Raw genomic sequence first — 19,620 nt, 5'->3', positions numbered from 1 at the left:
AATCCATAGGCAGAGACAGTGAGTTGTAAATTTTACTTAATCCTCGATGAGTTCTTAGAATAATGATTCACCACAGATGGTGGGATGGTAAGGTATAAGCAAATCATTGGTAAGATTGATAAAAATAAGTAATTAGTCATACTTTGGATCTGGCTCTAATGATGTGATTCGTTTTCCTACCCAACTCCCATCTTATTTCTACCCGTAGGTTGGGATAGTTGGAAGTCAGCTGTTGGACAACATGCTGCAAGCAAGCCTCTCACCCACCTTCTCGCTGGGATTTCACCTGTTAGTCATCGTGGCTGTCTTATTTTCCCACGTGGACCATATAAGCGCCGAGTCAGAAATGGAAGGAGAAGGCAATGTAACAAACGAGTGCACCGGTTCATATTACTGTAAGAAAGGGGTGATCTTACCCATCTGGGAGCCCCAAGACCCTTCTTTTGGGGACAAAATCGCGAGGGCCACTGTGTACTTTGTGGCCATGGTCTACATGTTCCTTGGAGTCTCCATCATCGCCGACCGGTTCATGTCCTCCATCGAAGTCATCACCTCTCAAGAAAAGGAAATCACCATCAAGAAGCCCAACGGAGAGACCACCAAGACAACCGTAAGGATCTGGAACGAGACGGTGTCCAACCTGACCTTGATGGCCCTGGGCTCTTCTGCTCCAGAGATCCTCCTCTCGGTCATTGAAGTGTGTGGCCACGACTTCAATGCTGGAGACCTAGGTCCCAGCACCATCGTGGGGAGTGCTGCGTTCAACATGTTCATCATCATCGCGCTGTGTGTCTACGTGGTCCCAGATGGGGAGACCAGGAAGATCAAGCACCTGCGTGTGTTCTTCGTGACGGCGGCCTGGAGCATCTTTGCCTACACCTGGCTTTACATCATCCTGTCGGTCATCTCCCCTGGGGTGGTGGAGGTCTGGGAAGGGTTGCTCACGTTCTTCTTCTTCCCCATCTGTGTTGTGTTCGCTTGGGTAGCCGACAGGAGGCTTCTGTTCTACAAGTACGTCTACAAGAGGTACCGGGCTGGCAAGCAGAGGGGGATGATCATTGAACACGAAGGAGACAGGCCATCCTCCAAGACTGAGATCGAAATGGATGGGAAAGTGGTCAATTCCCACGTGGACAACTTCCTAGACGGCGCTCTGGTTCTGGAGGTGGACGAGAGGGACCAGGACGATGAGGAGGCGAGGCGAGAGATGGCTAGGATCCTGAAGGAGCTCAAGCAGAAGCATCCCGATAAAGAAATAGAGCAATTAATAGAACTAGCCAACTACCAAGTCCTGAGTCAGCAGCAAAAGAGTAGAGCCTTCTACCGGATTCAAGCCACTCGCCTGATGACCGGGGCGGGCAACATCTTAAAGAGGCACGCAGCGGACCAGGCCAGGAAGGCCGTCAGCATGCACGAGGTCAACACGGAAGTGGCTGAAACTGACCCTGTCAGTAAGATCTTCTTTGAGCAAGGGACATACCAGTGTCTGGAGAACTGCGGCACGGTGGCCCTGACCATCATCCGCAGAGGTGGCGACCTGACCAACACCGTGTTTGTCGACTTCAGAACCGAGGATGGCACAGCCAACGCCGGGTCCGATTACGAATTCACAGAAGGGACTGTGGTCTTTAAGCCGGGTGAGACCCAGAAGGAGATCAGAGTCGGCATCATCGACGATGACATCTTTGAGGAGGATGAGAATTTCCTCGTGCATCTCAGCAACGTCAAAGTGTCCGCCGAAGCTTCTGAGGACGGCATCCTGGAAGCCAATCACGTCTCCACGCTCGCCTGCCTTGGCTCCCCCTCCACGGCCACCGTGACTATCTTCGATGATGACCACGCGGGCATCTTCACTTTTGAGGAACCCGTGACTCACGTGAGCGAGAGCATTGGCATCATGGAGGTGAAAGTGTTGAGAACCTCTGGAGCTCGGGGGAATGTGATCGTTCCCTACAAGACCGTCGAAGGGAGCGCCAGAGGTGGAGGGGAAGACTTTGAAGACACCTGTGGAGAGCTCGAATTCCAGAACGATGAAATTGTGTAAGTCCTTTTTTATATATATATACATATACATTCACGTGTGTTGAGTGTATGCGGATGTGAGAATGCATGCATGTCCTTTTAAATTAAAGGGCATACGAGGAATGGGATAGTTACTACAACAGAACACTTTCAAATCTCAACCCTCACTCACTCATGTACCATCAGTATACTTTATACAGAGATCTTCATTTGGATCACATAATGTGCACCCAGTAAGGGGGTATTTAAATCATCACATCAGGTCCCTGACTTCATTACTGAGTACTAATTGGGAAAATCCAAAGAAGAGATCCCTCGGAAAAAAATTTCCTGGCTACCAGGGTTGTCTGGAACAATTTGTGTTGCTTTCTCCTGACACTGCGGTTTTGTGACAATGTAAGATGATCTTTTGCTTAAATGTTAAGACTTAATTATAACTTAATGACCAATCCTGCTTTTTCAGTGTTATGCCAACATGGGAAAACTCATACAGCTCTTATTTCCTTCCAGTCTCATTTGACTTTGCATGCTGAAACAAACCCTTTACCCTACTGACATAGTGATGGGGAGAGAAATATGTTTCTATCCAAGCATCCTAATTGACAGGGCGCAGGTCAGAGGAGTGGACAGCAATTTAGTCTTCCTTTTGCCACTTTACAGTGACATTTGCCAACATTGTAATATGGAGTGCCCTGAATTTTCCGCTAACAGTTGCTATTGAGAGAGCTATTCCCCCTTCCTTGCCTAGGAGGGGGCATCACACTCATCAAAAGCAAACCAGAACATTTGACTTCACGAGCAATGTCCAAACTGGAAAGAATGAAGAAAGGAAACTATGTGTAATAGATTCGATGCAGCAAAGGACAATAATAGGAATTATATTGGTTGAGTCATTGCCAACTTAGAAATTTCAGGGAAAAATGATAAAATAGTTTGTTCTATAGATCAAGCACATCATACTTGCGGCCCACAGGCCACATGCGGCCTAAAAGGAATATTTTTGTGGCCCAGCCAATATACTGCTATGAGCAGTTATTTACAATTATGAAAGGAAATGTGTCTCCTGTCAGGTCCAGAATGACACATTCACCTTGGGTCAGTTTGGAAAGTAATCACTGTGAACCAGATTTCCCCCGAAGGAGGAAAGATAGCAGCAGAGAAGAATTGCCTCGTGTCAGGAAGAAAACATTAATTTTATCATTGCTCTTGTTCTTTCTTTATATACTATACTTTTCAAAATAATCCTACATTTCTATGAAAATCGAAGCTTTCATTTTCTTGTGGCCCACATAAACTGTTTATTTGGCCCATGTCAGCCCTTGAGTTTGACATGCTTGCTATAGATGGTTAACTTGTGTAAATGGCATCTATCAATATATGTCCAATGGCAGGTACATGCTTTCCAAGTTGAAATTCCTCCTGCTATAAGTATAGAGAAAACAGACATAGAAGTGTGTATGTGTCGGGGCTGAGGGAGAGGGGTAGTGGGCAGAGGGAGCAGATACTTTTGAGCCTTCCAATGTCTTTGACAATGTATTACATACATGAGCAATTATTAGTGTGATATCTCAATGAATTCAAGCAAAACAGCGATTACAATATCTATCTTGGGATGCATGTGGTGGATTTGCTTTTGATGATTCTCTGTTTTATGTTGGTTATTCTAATGCTAACGTTTCACTTAGTAGGATGTATTCTGTTAGGACAGTTGCTTCATTAAAAGGTAGTAGTAAATAGTGTAGTGCCAAATAAATAGCCAGGAAGGATTTTCCCAAAGGCCTTGTGTTGAATGCGATCCTGCCCAGGTTAGCATACAAGCACAAGCTCTATTCCTTTGCTAGGAATTCTTTCTCATTATACTTTCTAATCATTTCAGTTATTGAATTCTCCTGTAATAGATAGCACTTTGTAGGCCATGTAAAAGGGTATTACTTATTGTTAAAGGAGTATTGCCTGTTACTAAATGAACTCACAAGGGTAGCCCTTACATATGTCCAGATTGGTATTTTGTTTTGTTTATTCATTTTACTTAGAATGTTTTCTCATGAAAAATTGGTCTTGCTTTCTCTTAATAATGGCTCTGTACTTGTTTATGTGAGAGGCTTGTCTTATCTACTCTGCTATCCAGGACTTTTACCAAACCATAAATAAATAACCTTCTTTTGGGCACAGTTTAGAATCAGAAGGGGGGTGGGGAGACTGAGTGATTGATGGAATCATTTTCTATTCTGCCAGCTCCATGTAAAACTCTCACTCTGCGCCATTAAACTGATTGAATTCTTGCAAAGGAAAGAGTATTGCCAAACTCCAGCTTTAGAAATTTATATATCTTGTGAAAAGTGGTAAGAATTGGAATTATCAGTATGGCATCTCTGTATACATGATCTTAGGACTATTCTAGACCAATCACTAGTTCCTAGTTTTAAAATCTCTTACTGAATTTTATTCCCTAAGTGGAAGTATTAGCTTACAGAATTGGCAAAATATTTTTATTTGTAAGTGGAATAAAATTGCATTCCTATATATTTTTCTTTTTTTTTTTTTTGGAGTTTTTATTTTTACCTTATAGAGGTTTTTTTTTAAAAAAATATATATTTTATTGATTTTTTACAGAGAGGAAGAGAGAGGGATAGAGAGTTAGAAACACCAATGAAAGAGAATCATTGATCAGCTGCCTCTTGCATACTCCTTACTGGGGATGTGCCCACAACCAAGGTACATGCCCTTGACTGGAATCGAACCTGGGACCTTTCAGTCCACAGGCTGACGCTCTATCCACTGAGCCAAACTGGTTTTGGCTACCTATAGAGTTTTATGACTGATCTTAATAGGTCTGTTGTTTAAATACATTTGTTTGGATGAGTAAGACTGAGCCTTAAAATAGGTGGCAAGGATTATCAGTGGTCCCTCACTGTATACTTAAAAAAAAATTATATATAACACCAAGGTACTTGCCATTGACTGGAATCAAACCTGGGATCCTTCAGTCCTCAGGCCAACGCTCTATCCACTGAGCCAAACAAGCTATGGCTATATACTTTTTATGGATCTTTTATTTCTGGTAGTTGCTTCCAATGTCAGGTCCACACAGTCATATCCAAATGAGAGAGTTTTGTCCTCATACAGTGGAATTGAACTACTTAAAGTCAATGCTGTTTATCTTCAAGAATGAATTCTTATCTCCTCGAATTAATTACACAGTTACTCTCAAAAGATTACTTTCTTAAAAACCTACAATGCATAAAGAGGACTGTGGACACCACTGAGTTTCATTAAATACTTCAAAAAATTTTGTTTGATTGTTTAATGCTAAGCCCAAAGCCAGAACTTAACGATCCTTTCCGGAGTACCATAGCATGATTCCTGGAAATGTCTGGATTTAAAGGCTATCTAATTTTAAGAAGCCATTAACCAAGACAGAAATAGGATCCAGTCTAATCAGGAATGGAGATAAAGAGGCAGCCAGCTTTATTGAATCTTGAGTTTTAGGAACATAATAGATTCCTAATCTTTGATCTTATTTTTAGTACAGAAATCATTTAAATTTATAAGTATGTCTATGCCTATTAATTTGTTTTTATATAAATGAGTTGAATTATTTCAGTCTGATCTTTTTAAGATCAAAGTCTATATTTGAGAAAAATACTGATAAGTGATAAGTGGTGCTTGTGGTCTCTACTAAAATGTATTCTTGGCAAAACATTTTAAAATTATAATGGAAAAACCCATTAAATAGTTATAATTAGCAGCACATGCATTTGTATAAACTCAAGCAATGACAAATACTAAACTCATGCCAGCTAACCTTGACTTTCAACAGGGAATTCTGTCTAATGTTAAGAGCTAATAAAAAATAAATAAATGAAGACTATGCTAATTTGGTTTGTGGTTTTGTAGGTGATCTCCACAAAGTTGGCATGCTACTATGGTTGTTCTTTAATGATGCTATTTTAGTGGTAATAATTATTGTAAAATGTTGCTTTGTCTTCCAGTATCTAACTTAGCTTCACTATTGCAGAAAGTGTTTAGGTTAATTAATTAATATAGAGACAAATCAGATTTAATTATAGTACTTAGCTATGGCTCAGCATTAATATCATATTTAGAAAACAACACAAAAAGATCATCAGCATTTAATATTATATATTTTAAATGTAGAGTTGAAAAACAAAGTATTTATATAATATATTGCTTAGCAAATCAGTTTACTGGGCATTTCAGACACAGCATATTCATTATGCAATGGCTTTGTCCCAAATTAAGTTGAACAACTATTACATTTTCAAGTATTATTATAACTTCATTAACTAGGAAATAAAATGCACAGGACAACTAATATATCTTCTTGACACTAAACATTTACATTTTGGGGGGAAAAAGCATGAAATAAAATTTCATTATTATATCAATTTTATGAAATTATTATTATTATTATATTCCAGGGAAATTAAATATTTTTATTTTGCTGTTTATATTATCAGTATCCTTTTTCTTTATAGAATTTGAAGGAATAAACACCTCGCTATTGGAGAGAGTAATTCAATTCTGAAAGTAGCCAAATATGTAAAACAAGAAGGCAGCCAGATGAAAAAAAAAAAAAAAAAAAAAAAGAAAGAAAGAAAAATAAATATATTAAGAAAATTTGAAGTGATCAGAAGAATAAATATGCATGTTTAGGGAATCAGAGATGATGAAAAATACTAGAGAAAATAACCTTAGACAAGAAAGGCTATTAGCACATATTATCTTGAGTCCAACACAGTGAATATTCACTTTATGGCAGAAGAACTTAATCAACTACTTTACCTTCTTAACTAAAGTAAAAAAATAAATATTTTACATTGACATAAAACTTTACTGGGTAATATGCTAATTAAGAAATTTACCTGGAATAATTCTAGGACTTTAATGGATTTTTCGGATTATCTTTTCAGACTGAAATATTGCTTCTTAGAATCAAACCACTGGTAGTATTATCTGCAAATCTAAATTATAACTACAAGAAATGTTTTTGGAGATGCATGTGCTTTTATGAATGACAGGGTGAAAGTAAAAAAAAAAACGAAAAAACGCACACACATTTATGGCTTTGAATTCACTACTGCCAGAGCCTTAAGTGATTATGTGCATAAGGGTTATTTACCATGGCAACCAGATTGCCTTGCTTGCTCTTGTAATCTCATTTCCTACTGCTAATTAGAGTTCGGGCTTATAATATAGTTATGTAAAGAAATTTCATCTTAGCAAATGAGGAGGTTTCATAGTTTAGACACACTGAGCTGTTTAAATTACGGACTCTTTCCTGAGTCATCGTTCAAAGCCATTATATAGGGGGCGAAATACTCCCCTGGTTGAAGGCTGGAGAAGAATTTACATGTCAGTCGATTGCACATACTTAATAAGCTCTGATTTGTGCCCAGCACTGGACAAATCATTCCACAGGAAACAGAAAAATATACTCTTTACACTATAAAGTGGGAGATGAGGAAGCTTCTATTTTGGTAAGTACAGACATGACTATGAAGACACGGTGTAAGCTGTAGGAGAAGTCCTCATTTTGGACAGAAATATCTGCATTTGCTTTTGAAGGATTGAAGGGGAACTCGGAGAGAACATGTAATGGGCATTTCCAGGTGGAGCCTTATCTTGGTAAGCCTGAGAGTATGGGACAAGTTCACTAAACAGACAGGATTATCACCAAATGTACTGAAGGAACATTTGTTTTCTTTAGTGGGACTTTAAATCATGATGAGGACATTTAAATTAATCTGAGTATATATCCCTTAAGGCAGTCCGGAAAAGACAAATACTGCATGATGCTACGTGTATGTATATGAAGTATCTAAAGCAGTCATCCACAGAAGCCGGGAGCCGGGGGAGGGGAAAAAGGGAGTTACTGATTGATTGACAGGCATAAAGTTTCAGTAATGCAAAACAAGTAAGCTCCAAGGATCTGCTGTCTGGCTTTGTGCTCGTAGCTAACAGTATTGTATTGTAGACTTGCACATCCGTTAAGAGGGTAGATCTCCTGTGAAGTGTTTTTACTACAATAATATAAAAAATTAAAAAATAAATCACGTAGCTGATCTGCTTGGAAAAAAGTAAGCATGTGTGCTGGCCCTCCTATACCACGTTGCCTCTCTTCGTTTCTAAAGAAGATGTTCTGGATTTCTGGTAAAACATCAGTACTTTTGTGAATTGCTCCTTGGTCTTAAGGAATGGCTTTGGCCCTTACTTCCATCCTATGACCGCTTGAGCATCCCTTTAACCCATTTTGCCTCCCACTGTCCCTGCATTTGTCTCAGAGTTTTACCCAGTGGGTTGCCATCATCCTGGTAAAACCTGAGCAGATTTTACACTACATGGCAAAGCGGGAAAAAACCTTCTTTGGATTTTCTTTCCTGAGGACACTGGTAACCCAGGGAAAGAGATTTAAGCATGCCTAATTCCTTTGAATGGAGCAACCTGGAGGCCAGGACACCTTAAACAGGATTATTTGCTGTGGTGCCGCTCTGACCTTGTTGACTGAGGCGTAGAAAATTCTCTACAGGTCACAATATCCTGAGAACCTTAGAGGATTTCCTGTAAAATACAGGGTAGGGCAAAAGTAGGTTAACAGTTGTGAGTCCTGGAAACACAAGAGTCTATTTTTACATTGTTAATTATTAATTCTGTGTTATTTTTCCATTTGAAAAAATGCGAAGCTACTTTTGCCCCGCCCTGCATCTCCATCATGTTCCATCACAGCTAATGAAATCTGCTCCTCGGAGATGCTTTTTTAGGCTGGGAAAGCTGCTAGGCCCCTAGGCCTGTAAATGCCATGCAATCAAGGGTTCTCTTTGCAACAGTCAAATCAAAGTGGCTCTAAGCCAGGAAACAGGAAAGGAAGAGAGAAAGGCCAACATGGAAGGCGGGTTAGTGGCACCAAAGTTGATCTTTATCAGGGCCCCCGGGGAGCCAGGGAGGAGAGCCTGGGGAGGGTGCCCATGGAGCAGGCAGGCGAAGGCTGCAGCAGCTAGCGGGCGGACGTTGGCTGCTGGCTTCCCACACGGCCTGGCACGTTCTGACCTGGTCGTGGGGAGTCCAGAAGGTCCTGGGAGGGAAAGCTGACAATATGGGCAGAATGAAAGGAAATCTCCTCCTTTGCTTCCTCTCCTGGCTCGACATACCACCTACGTAATACCCATCGATGTGCCAAAGGTGGAGCCAGCCAGGACTCATTCTTTTCACAGGCCCGTACAGCTGTCTCACTGTAGAGCCAGGCGAAATAAACAATGCCTGTCTGTTTCCTGCCTTTCTCCTGGGGGCTGGTGCTCCAGATGACCTGTTCTTTCCTTCTTACCGGTCTCCCCAGGGTCAGACAGGGGAGAGGGCGTTGTGGGATTTGGGGACATTGAAGATGTGGAGGGCAAAGGGGGTAAAAACTGAGCCCAGAGAAGACCTTGCCTTCCAGGCTGGAACAGGCCGTCTGCAGGTTATGTAGGACTCCACGTATGTCTTTTCATGGTTACATCACCATCTCCCATTTGTAAAGTTCCATCATTTCCATGTATGTACATAGGTGCTTTATGTTTTTTATTATTTATTTACCACAAGTAAAGGGCAGGAATTGTTATCTTTCTTTTAAGTTTCTTTTTTTTTAAATATATTTATATATATATATATATACATATATATATATATATATTTAAATATATATATATATATATATATATATATATATATTTTTTTTTTTTTTTTTTTACATGGAGGAAGGGAGAGGGAGAGAGAGTCAGAAACATTGATGAGAGAGAAACATCGATCAGCTGCCTCCTGCACTCCCTACACCGGAGATGTGCCCGCAACCAAGGTATATGCCCTTGATGGGAATCGAACCTGCTACCCTTTAGTCTGCAGGCTGACGCTCTTGTCCACTGAGCCAAACCGGTTAAGGCTCTTTTAATTTTCTTTTTTTTACTGTGTCACTTCATTGCTGCTATGTGTGTGTCCACATGAGGGATGTAGGTGCTTATGTAGGTGGGTTCCAACTTAAGGTGGAAATTGCGTTACATTGCACAATAGGAACAGATAGATCACCGACGTGACCTGAGGACCTACTGTATTCATGATAAGAGGGTGACCAATTTCACTTGACCTGGTAACTCAGATATTAACGAAATATCCTGGAATATTTCATTTCCAGATACAATTTTTCTTAGCCTTAGCTATGAGAGATATGGAGTTCTGGATACCCTGACCCTCAAAACCAAGATGACCCCACTTTTCCATGCTAGACTTCCTGAGATAAAAACAGATTTAGGAATAGCCCTCAGTTTGGATTCCATTCCAGCTCTGCCCTTGTCCCCCACAAGCTTTGTGACTTGCAGCAAGTTAATTAGGATCATCTTATCCGCAGAGTGAGGTGGCGGAGGTTGTGGTGGTGGTGAGGATGGCAGTGGGTGGTTGTGGTGAAGGTGTTGGAGTGGGTGATTTTGAATACAGCAGCAGTGGGATTAGAGGTGGTGATTTTGTTTATGCTGCTGGTGGTGGAAGTACTGGTAATATACGTGTTGGTGGTGTTGGTGTTGGAGGTAGTGGTCTTGGATGTGGTGGTGGTGTTGGAAGTGATGGTGGTGGTGAAGGTAGTAGAGTTTCTAAGATGCGCTGAGAGCTAGGTTTTCTGCTTTTTTCTTACAATATTCATTGGATTCCATCTTTGCAACAACTTTCTTAGGTGGGTGCAAGTATACTCATTTTATAGATGCAACAGTTGAGGCTTAGAGAGAACCTAACGCTCTTTGGGGTCACATAGCTAATAAGGGAGGGCCTAGAATTTAGCTGTAGAACTGCCTGCTGGTGAAATCTGTGCCTTCTCCTCAGGGCTGTTCTCCCCGGGAAGGGCTTGCGGAGGCCAGGTTGGGCATGTCGGAGGCATGTGACGCCGTGGCCCTGCCCTCAGCATGGCTCCTGCAGCTAGGAAATGAGAAATTAGTGCCGTCGTTTATCTTTTCTGGAATCTTGCACATGTATTTACCACATTGTACCCCACCCTCACTCCAGGAGAGCCACGATGAACTGAGTTTGAGAAGCAAGCAAAATGCTAAACGATATAATCCCTCCAATGTACCTGACCTGTTCAATCTTTATCCACTGTGTCCTCTCTCGGTATTTATTTCTCTTTGTGCCTAAATAAATAGGAAGCTTTTTATTATTAGCTTTCTCTTACTGCCTGTATTGACCCTGCAACGTTTTACCTTCCTTTTATGGCTGAACAATGAATATAGCTTTTGTTCATACTTAAAATAGTAGTGTCTTGGCCTATCTTTTTTAGATATAATACGAGACAACATAAATTAGTGACAACAGAGAATCTGTGCTGGAGAATGCTTGTTACCTTGTGTCAGCACTATGCAGAAGTTTAAAAAGTCGTCTTCTCTGCTCCTGGGGGCCGCTAATCATTCCAATTCCTGGCTAGGATGCGTGCTTAGGATCCGTGGCCCACCTGGCAGTGTGTCTGATAATCTACCCAGAGCAAAAGGAATTTGTAGATACTTTTTAAAAATCCAGTCCCAAGTCACTGTGGCTTCTGCACTGCATTTTCGGTAGGAGACAAGAACAACACATTTCTACCTAAAATCATTGGACATTTCTACTGTCCAATGACAACTCGCATACACTTGATACAAAATCAGTATTCAAACTAATTTGCATTTTAAATAGTTTTATTTTGTTTTTTTAATTTTTGCAGCTGAATTATTAGTCTGCTTGGAGTAATTCACTGTTGATATATTTATAAATATAATTAATTATAACCATTTTTTTCCAACAGAGAATTTCTTTTAAACACACACACATACACACACACTACAGAGGTAAAGGTGGGAAAATAAAATTAAGCCCTATTTACATAGAATTTAATTTTAATTTGGGGGTACATTAAAACACAATTCCCAAAGGACAGCTTTCATTCTTATACAGTAAATGTTTATCTTAACAGTTTTAAGATGAACTATTCAGTTTAGTGTTTGTATCTGTGTGTGTGTGTGTGGGGGGGGATGTGTACAAAGAGGAGAAGAGAAAGAGGGAGAGAGAGGAGGCAAAGAAGGGGGAAGGAAGGGGTCAGAGGGGACAGATTTGGGATCAGGAGGGTGCAACAGGGACTGGAGGCAGAGAAGTGGGGAGGGAGAGAAAGGGACAGAGAGGAAGCAGAGAGAGGAGTGGGAGGAGGGTACAGAGGAAGGGGAAAGGAAGGGAGAAGCAGATGTCTATTTACTAATCTACACCTCTATCTATCTATCTATCTATCTATCTATCTATCTAGAAGAAGAAAGGAGGCAGGAACTATAGGATGGGGAAGAGGAAGGGAGAGGAAAAGGGAGGGTAGGCAGAGAAAGAGGGAGGAGGGGAGGAGAGAGGCAGGCAGAGGGATGAAGACAGAGACTAAGAATATACAGCCCTGATTAGATTTCAGCTATTACCAAAGTGAACTGCAGCCTGGAAATAGTCCAGAAGACAGTATGAGAGTAAGGAAATAAACATGGGATTCACTCAAGCTGCTTCTTTAAGTAAAAATAGACAGCAACTTCGTCTTTGAAGTCAAGTGCACCTAACAACTGCCTAAGCATGTTTGAGGAGCCGGCGGAAGCTCCTGGACCCTTCCTGGTCGTGTTTGATGGGAGGAGCTGGTACATAGTCATTGATCCCTGCTTCCACAAATGTCTATGAGCACCAATCCTGGCCCCAGTGCCTTTGCAAGATGCTGGGCGGGCAATGGTCATCCTGCCGCGGACAAACTCGTGCTGTACTTGAGGAGGTAGATGGACAGATACTTGGTCATTCACTGCCGTGGCTGTTCCAGCCACCCTGGAATCCTCCCTGTGCCTCCCTTGGCATTCTCCTCTCGGTGTTTCCTAATGGGGCTCTCACCACTGCTGTTTGGGCGAAAAAGGTTGGATGATGAGCTGGCTGTCAGTGTCACCACCGGCCATCCCTGGCAGCAGCCATCCACGCTGTGTGCCTGCTCTTCTTCAGAAAAAAACTACCAACTCCTTCTGGGGCCCCATCCCATTCACACTGGCTCCTGTCAACTCTTGGTGCCCTGGTAATTGGAAACCAGGAGAGTAAACATTTGGAACAACTTGGCTAGTAAATTGGAATGGAGATAGATATAAGGAATTAATTAGATGCAATGGGAGAGGGAATCCATTATGCCTAAATCACGACTCCAATGATTTGCTATTCTAACCACATATTTTATATAAAATATGTGGTTAGAATAAATGTGTGTGTGTGTATATATATATATATATATATATATATATATATATATCACTTATATTAATTGTTTGCTTTTTTGTCTTCAGGGAAATTGTAGAGTGCAGCTGAAGCAGATATGTAGCCCTGCACTTATTGTGTTGTCTCTGCAGACTCAAAAAATTACAGTTTTTGTCTTGAAAAAAAAAAAAAAAAGAATCCACAAAGGCCATTAAGTCCCTTCTAGCTCTAAAATGCAATTATTCAGCAGTGTTATACCTCCTGAGACTCTGTGACCTTGTTTCATTATCTTGCTCTTGGCCTTGGTTGTCCACGCCTAAAGAAATGCTGGGTGTGCCTCTGAGTCCTGGTGCTGCTTTGTCCTGTGCCCATCAGCTTTCTCCGAGCATTCTGTGGGCACGCATCAGGGCCCTGTCCTTAGATACACTCCCATTCCCTCTGCAACAGCTTTCTGAGCCAGGTAAGCCATGCTCTTTGGTATCCAGGCGACACAAATCTGCGTTCCTTCTTCTCCAATATTGCCATCTCCAAAGGGCTTTCTTGAATGGAAGCCGATTGTCCTATTATAAATATAAGTCATGTAAATATATTCACATAAGTATAATCAATAGTATTTTTCAGGATGGTAGTGTAAGAAATGAAAGAATAATATATTGATCTCTATGCATAAGCCAGTTCACTCCAAATCAAGTTATTTGTATGTTTTCTGTAATACATACATTGTCTCATCATCTATAGGAATAAAAGGGTAATATGCTAATTAGAGTGGATGACTTCCGGAAGTCCATCTGGACAAACCCACAGTGGGGGCAAGGGCCTACGGCCAGCGCTGTGTGGGAGAGGTGGGCGGGTCCAGTGCCTTGGCCCCTTTTGCAGAGGCAGTTAAAAGGCGGCACTGTGCCCCCTTCTGCAAAGCTGGCGTGGGACAGGCCATGGTGTGGCCCAGTTTCAGTGCTGCCCCTTCCACAGAGGCAGTCACAGAGGCAGCAGTGAGTAGTGTGGGCCTGGTCCAGGCGCCATGCCTTCACAGAGGCTGGACAGGGTGCAACCTGCTGTGCCTCAACCTCCCACCATCCCTCCCCCAGCTGGCCTGGCCCCAGATAGCTCCCCACTCACCTGTGGGTGCGAGGCAGGGCCAGCACTAAGAAGCAAGGGGCGAAGGCTGGCAGCTATGGCGGCTGGCAGTGGCAGCAGCAGTGGGGTGATGAGGGCAGTGCCTTCCCCTGATCAGCCAGGTCATCTCCCGCAGAGGAGGACATCCCCTGAGGGCTCCTGGACTGTGAGAGGGGGCAGGCCGGATTGAGGGACCCTCCCCCCCACCAGTGCACGGATTTTTGTGCACCAGGCCTCTAGGGAATACATAACAAACTGAGCTTATTTATTAATTTAAAAGAAGTGGGGAGTTATTGCCAACATACATGAATAATGAATAAACCTCCAAGAGACTAAAGCAAGTTCCTACTTAAACATTAGTTTTCTGTAGATGGAACAGAAAAGTAATTGAAGAGTTAAATATTTTAATGAAGTGCCAGGTATTCCTAGGTCAGTCAAGGTGACAACAATATAGAATTTAACACATGGAAAAATCTATCAGGCAAGTACAGAATCAGAACCATTAGACCTGGAGATATCTTTAGTAAAAAGAAAAATCAAGAGTTTTAAGTGACAATAAGTCTTGAGTTACTTAGTAGCAAGTAAAGGTAATGCCGTGCCATGTCCCAGTGCACTAGGCACACAGCAGTTACACGGTTGCATTAAACCACTCCTGGATGCTACATCTCATGAGGGCCCTTATCTGTTCTGTTGATGTTTATAGATATTTGCTTCCCCAAAGTCTAACTGTTTCAGTGGCTAGCATCTCAACAGTTCCTAGAGTTTTGGTCTCAAACTAGACTATTGTTTTCCAGCAAAATCAATACCTAAAATAGAAGGCAGAAAAGAATGCAGTTTCACTCATTAGCACTTCTCTAATCACTTTGACTTGTGTTTCTAAGATACTTGAAGGGCAGGAACAATACTTTTACATGTGAGACATCGTATTCATTTCCTGTTTCTGCATTGTTGGTACACTCAAGGGGCCATTTAAACATTGGGCTATTTCTCTTGTGTCATTTTCATGAGTTTCTTTTTCAATGGACATAAAATGTAGTACTCAAAAAAATGGACTTTCTTTGCAGCTGTTAGCTGGTAAATCAATCTGTGTTATTGAATGCAGCGCCCGGTGAAACACCCCATCATGTGCCTGCAGAGGATCGTCTCATAGTTCATGAGAACATAACCCATCTTCTGTTTACATCTGCTCTATTCCCACCTGTTCACCCAGGGATTAGTAAATATAAATTTGCCTTATAAACAAGGGAAGTTGGAATGAAATTTGACACATTGCACCTTGGTACACCTTGGAGCTCCTCCTTAAAGGATGTTGATTTATATTATGTTGTGCAAGGATATTACATATCATGAAGCCTCAGACAAGCTACGGCACATAAGTGTCTTCTCTTATATTTGATATGAGGCTCACGTGGTACTTGGAGAAAAGGTGAAAAGTAAATCAAATATGATTTCTTTCTAACTTAAGAAAAAAAGGGATTTGGAGGAGGTTAGAAGAGGGTTTAAAGGGGATAAATGGTGATGGAAGGAGACATGACCTGGGATGGTGAGCACACAATACAATATACAGACGATGTAGTATAGGAATTGTATACCTGAGACCTACATAATTTTATTAACCAATGTCACCCCAATAAAATAAAATTAAAAAGGGATGACTGTAAAGATTCTTAAAATAATTTCAAAAATCATCCATAATAACAAAAAAACAAAAACACTCTAAATTAGTCTCTTAACTTTTCAGAGGCACTTCAATGAAATCATAACAAAAGTGTCCATCAGTAGTTTTCATCTGTAGTAAATTTACATTTCAGTTTTGTTTTGTTTTGTGTTGTATTTTTTTGTTTTGTTTTGTTTTTGTAGTTGATCTTATGATAAAACTCCATTTGTTCATGATTGGGACTGATGGACACCTTTGCCATTCTAGCAGCTGTGGATTTTTAGACATTATCCTTGCCGATGCATTTAACAGAAGTTCCTGAAAACAATAAAATGACCTGTGTTGTCTTTGGTCTGTGCAGGCAGTGCTGCCTCAAGAGTCTATTTCAGCATGGAAACAGTCTGACTCTCCCTGCTCTTCCAGCGCTGCTCCCCTCGCCTGGTTAGGAAATAGCTTCGTTGACGAGTGCATGCTCCCTCCAAGGAACTGGAAAACTTACTGCCAAGGGCACTAGACCTTGCTCATTATTCTCAGGCTTTAGACCAGTGCCCAATACATTGTAAGTGGATGGATACAGGTGGGTACAAATGGGCATTCTACCCACCTATGTCAAGCAGCTCTTGGAGTCTCAGGATTAAGAAGCAACACAGTTATGACCACTGTTACCTATAGGGTAAAATTAATTACATTTACTGCACCATTAGAATTACAAGCCATCTCACCCACAGGGCTATAACATTTCATAGACAAGGGTCATGGTAGCAAGAGATCACTTTCTCCACGTGAATGCGGGGTGACCCCTCAGGAAGCAGCCGGTGTAATTTGACCAATGTAACAGAGCCTGAAGGACATGAGAGCCGGAGTCAGATGACCTGATCCAAGCCCTCGCTCAGCTATTTACTTGGAAGGCGATGTTGAACCAGTTATTTAATGTCCCTCTACCCCAGTTTCCTCGTCTGTGAAACAGGACACATAGCAGCACATCATGATTTTTAATAAGAAATGAGTGAGATAATAATATGTGTAAAATGGTAAGAATTATCCCTGACACATGGTAGAAGCTCAATCCATGTTAACTATTGCTAAGATATGGACTTGAAAATAAGTTAGGTGTCTGTATAAAATTAATGTATCCAAATATATTTTCATATGATGAGAAAGTTATAAATAATTTTTACATTTTCGTGTATATAATATTTGTTGCATTCCTGCTTTTGCTGTGTAAGTCTGTGTTTAAATTATCTTTTTCTTTTCTTTTTTTTTTAAATAGTGATTTCAGAGAGGAAGGGAGAGAGAGAGAGAGAAAGAGATAGAAACATCAGTGATGAAAAAGAATCATTGACTGGCTGCCTCTTGCACACCCCCTCACTGCGGAACTAGCCCACAACCTGGGCATGTGCCCTTGACCAGAATTGAAACAGGGACCCTTCAGTTCACAGGCCAATGCTCTATCCACTGAGCCAAACCAGCAAGGGCTAAAGTATTTATTAAATAAAATTATTTAAAATAAAATCTTGATAGCTGAATAATACCCTACTATATAAATACAATTTACCTAGTGAGGCCCTATTATTGTTTTTTTTTTTTTTTTTTTAACATTATTTGGTTTTGTTTTCTTTTTACAAATGTTTACACATTTCAATAATGAATGCCATAGTGTACATTTAAAAATTTTTATAGATTATTTCTTTAGACTAACTACTTAAATCGGAATAAATAGACCAAAATATATAGACATGTTAAGGCTCTTAATAACTTTCATAGTTATTTTAAGAAAATCTGTACCAATTTATATTTTTAATATCTATACATTTCTAACGGGACTGATTATTCATTAGGAAAACCTTATTATATTGTACTTACACATGGAACTGCTTCCTTTGAAAAATGTCTGCTAGCATTCATTATGTCAAATATTGTGCCAGTCATTAAGGTGCTTTACATTTATTACCTGTGAAGTGGTGCCTGGATTCCAATATGTTATTATTGTTCAAAACCCTTCTAAGTTCCTCTTTTGAAATTATGTTCATAGCCATAGATATTACCTATTTTAAAATGTTCCTATGATATTATCTTGCCTGGTCATTCACTTTATTCAACAGTCTTAGTGCCAAGCACTTTAGGCTGATCCCCAAATTAAATCCAATAAAAAAAATCTATTTTCAAAATCATGTATCAAGCTTGTATTGCAGTATTATAGAATGGGTACTGTTCTTGGGGTTGAAATATCTCTTTTGCTGGTCTTATAGAATAGCTAATTTAGTCATATGTTGACGACTCACTTTCCTTTTCTGAAAAATGGTAAAAATACTTCTTCATCAAAGTACTTTGGTGAATATCATGAGATAAGGTATGTGAAAATGCTTTCTTAATGAAAAAAATGGTATTTGATAATGTTATTAGCAAATGTCAAAGATAATTTATAGGTGAGTTCAAAGAGTGCTAATACATGTATTAAAACGGCATGTCAGAATTATGAGAATGACTATTTACATAGAAGGAAAATCTCATTTATAGTTCTACTTTTCCCCTATTTCTGCAAATAGATATCTACAAAGTTTTATTCTTCTCTGCAATGCTCATAAACATTAAACCATTGGTGGAATATATAGGCTTCTTTTACTAGTCACTAGAAAGCTTTTAATGCAAACCAAATAAATCTACTTTCAGTGTGATCCCTAGTATCAGATGCTGATTTCATCCTAGTTTCATCTGTCACAAGTCAAGTTGAAATATTCTCATATTCTGATGTTTTTATTACATAATTTCATTAACTTCAGAGGGATGCTGTAATAATCTAACAACCCATCTCTAAGACTTACTGCCAATAGCTTTAGTGAAAACAGGCATGCATTCTACCTCCTGCCCACGATTTATTAAAAGTATTTCTTTAATAGGTTTTATCTAATACTTGCTTACAGAGGTTACCTCTTCCTTTTTTCTTTCATTTCTCTCTCCTCCTGTTACTCTTCTCCATCTTAGCCTGTGGTGGCTCCTATTCACTGGGCTATTTTTTTTTTACAGCGCTCACAGCATTGCATTTTTGGTGGTGAGGGTAGAGGAGGTATAAAATAGCAGTATTAGTAAATCAGTAGCTTGATTGGGTGGTTGATAGACAGCCGTGAAGTCGAAGGCAGAGCAAGAAAAAGAGGATCATACATATGTGGCAATATTCTTGTTCCCACCTCTGCTGATGGTGGCATTTGGATGATGTGGCACCAGAATGCATAATACCCACTGCATATGGAGCAAGGTTCCTACTATAATTTCTCCCAAAAGCCTGAGCATCTTATTTCTCTTAGTCTTTTTCACTGTCCAGCCTTATTATTTGCCACCACCTCCAATGCTTTTCTACTCAGCTAACACGGTGGCAGATGGAGGTTGTGCTGGAAAAATTCAGAGTTGTGTTCAGCAATTCTAAATGAATGATCACAGACTCACTCTTGATAAACTGAAGCTCTGATGTAATGTTTTGTGGGCATGTTTTGAAAGATGGTGAATTTAAAAATCTTTGCAGGATTCAAATTTATTTCTGGCCAGCTGCTTGCTTTGGACAATTCTGAAGCAGGAATTCT

The 19,620-nt window shown here is 40.4% G+C and overlaps 1 protein-coding gene across 21 annotated transcripts in view; it reads left to right on the top strand.

Annotated features, from left to right (window-relative positions):
* The window catches only part of SLC8A1 (solute carrier family 8 member A1), a 307,087-nt gene that overhangs the window by 22,050 nt on the left and 265,417 nt on the right, over positions 1 to 19,620 (top strand). For all 21 annotated transcript variants that reach the window (XM_045580686.1, XM_045580677.1, XM_045580675.1 and 18 more), the window contains one exon: positions 209 to 2,040. In XM_045580686.1, the coding sequence (XP_045436642.1) occupies positions 242 to 2,040 (1,799 nt within the window). In that variant the 5' untranslated portion in view covers positions 209 to 241. The remainder of the gene's footprint in view (positions 1 to 208; positions 2,041 to 19,620) is intronic.

This window comes from Pipistrellus kuhlii, unplaced genomic scaffold (genome assembly GCF_014108245.1).
Source record: "Pipistrellus kuhlii isolate mPipKuh1 unplaced genomic scaffold, mPipKuh1.p scaffold_m20_p_13, whole genome shotgun sequence".
Lineage (NCBI taxonomy): Eukaryota > Metazoa > Chordata > Mammalia > Chiroptera > Vespertilionidae > Pipistrellus > Pipistrellus kuhlii.
Note: the sequence above shows the minus strand (reverse complement) of the source record. Positions and strands in the feature narration are given on the sequence as shown.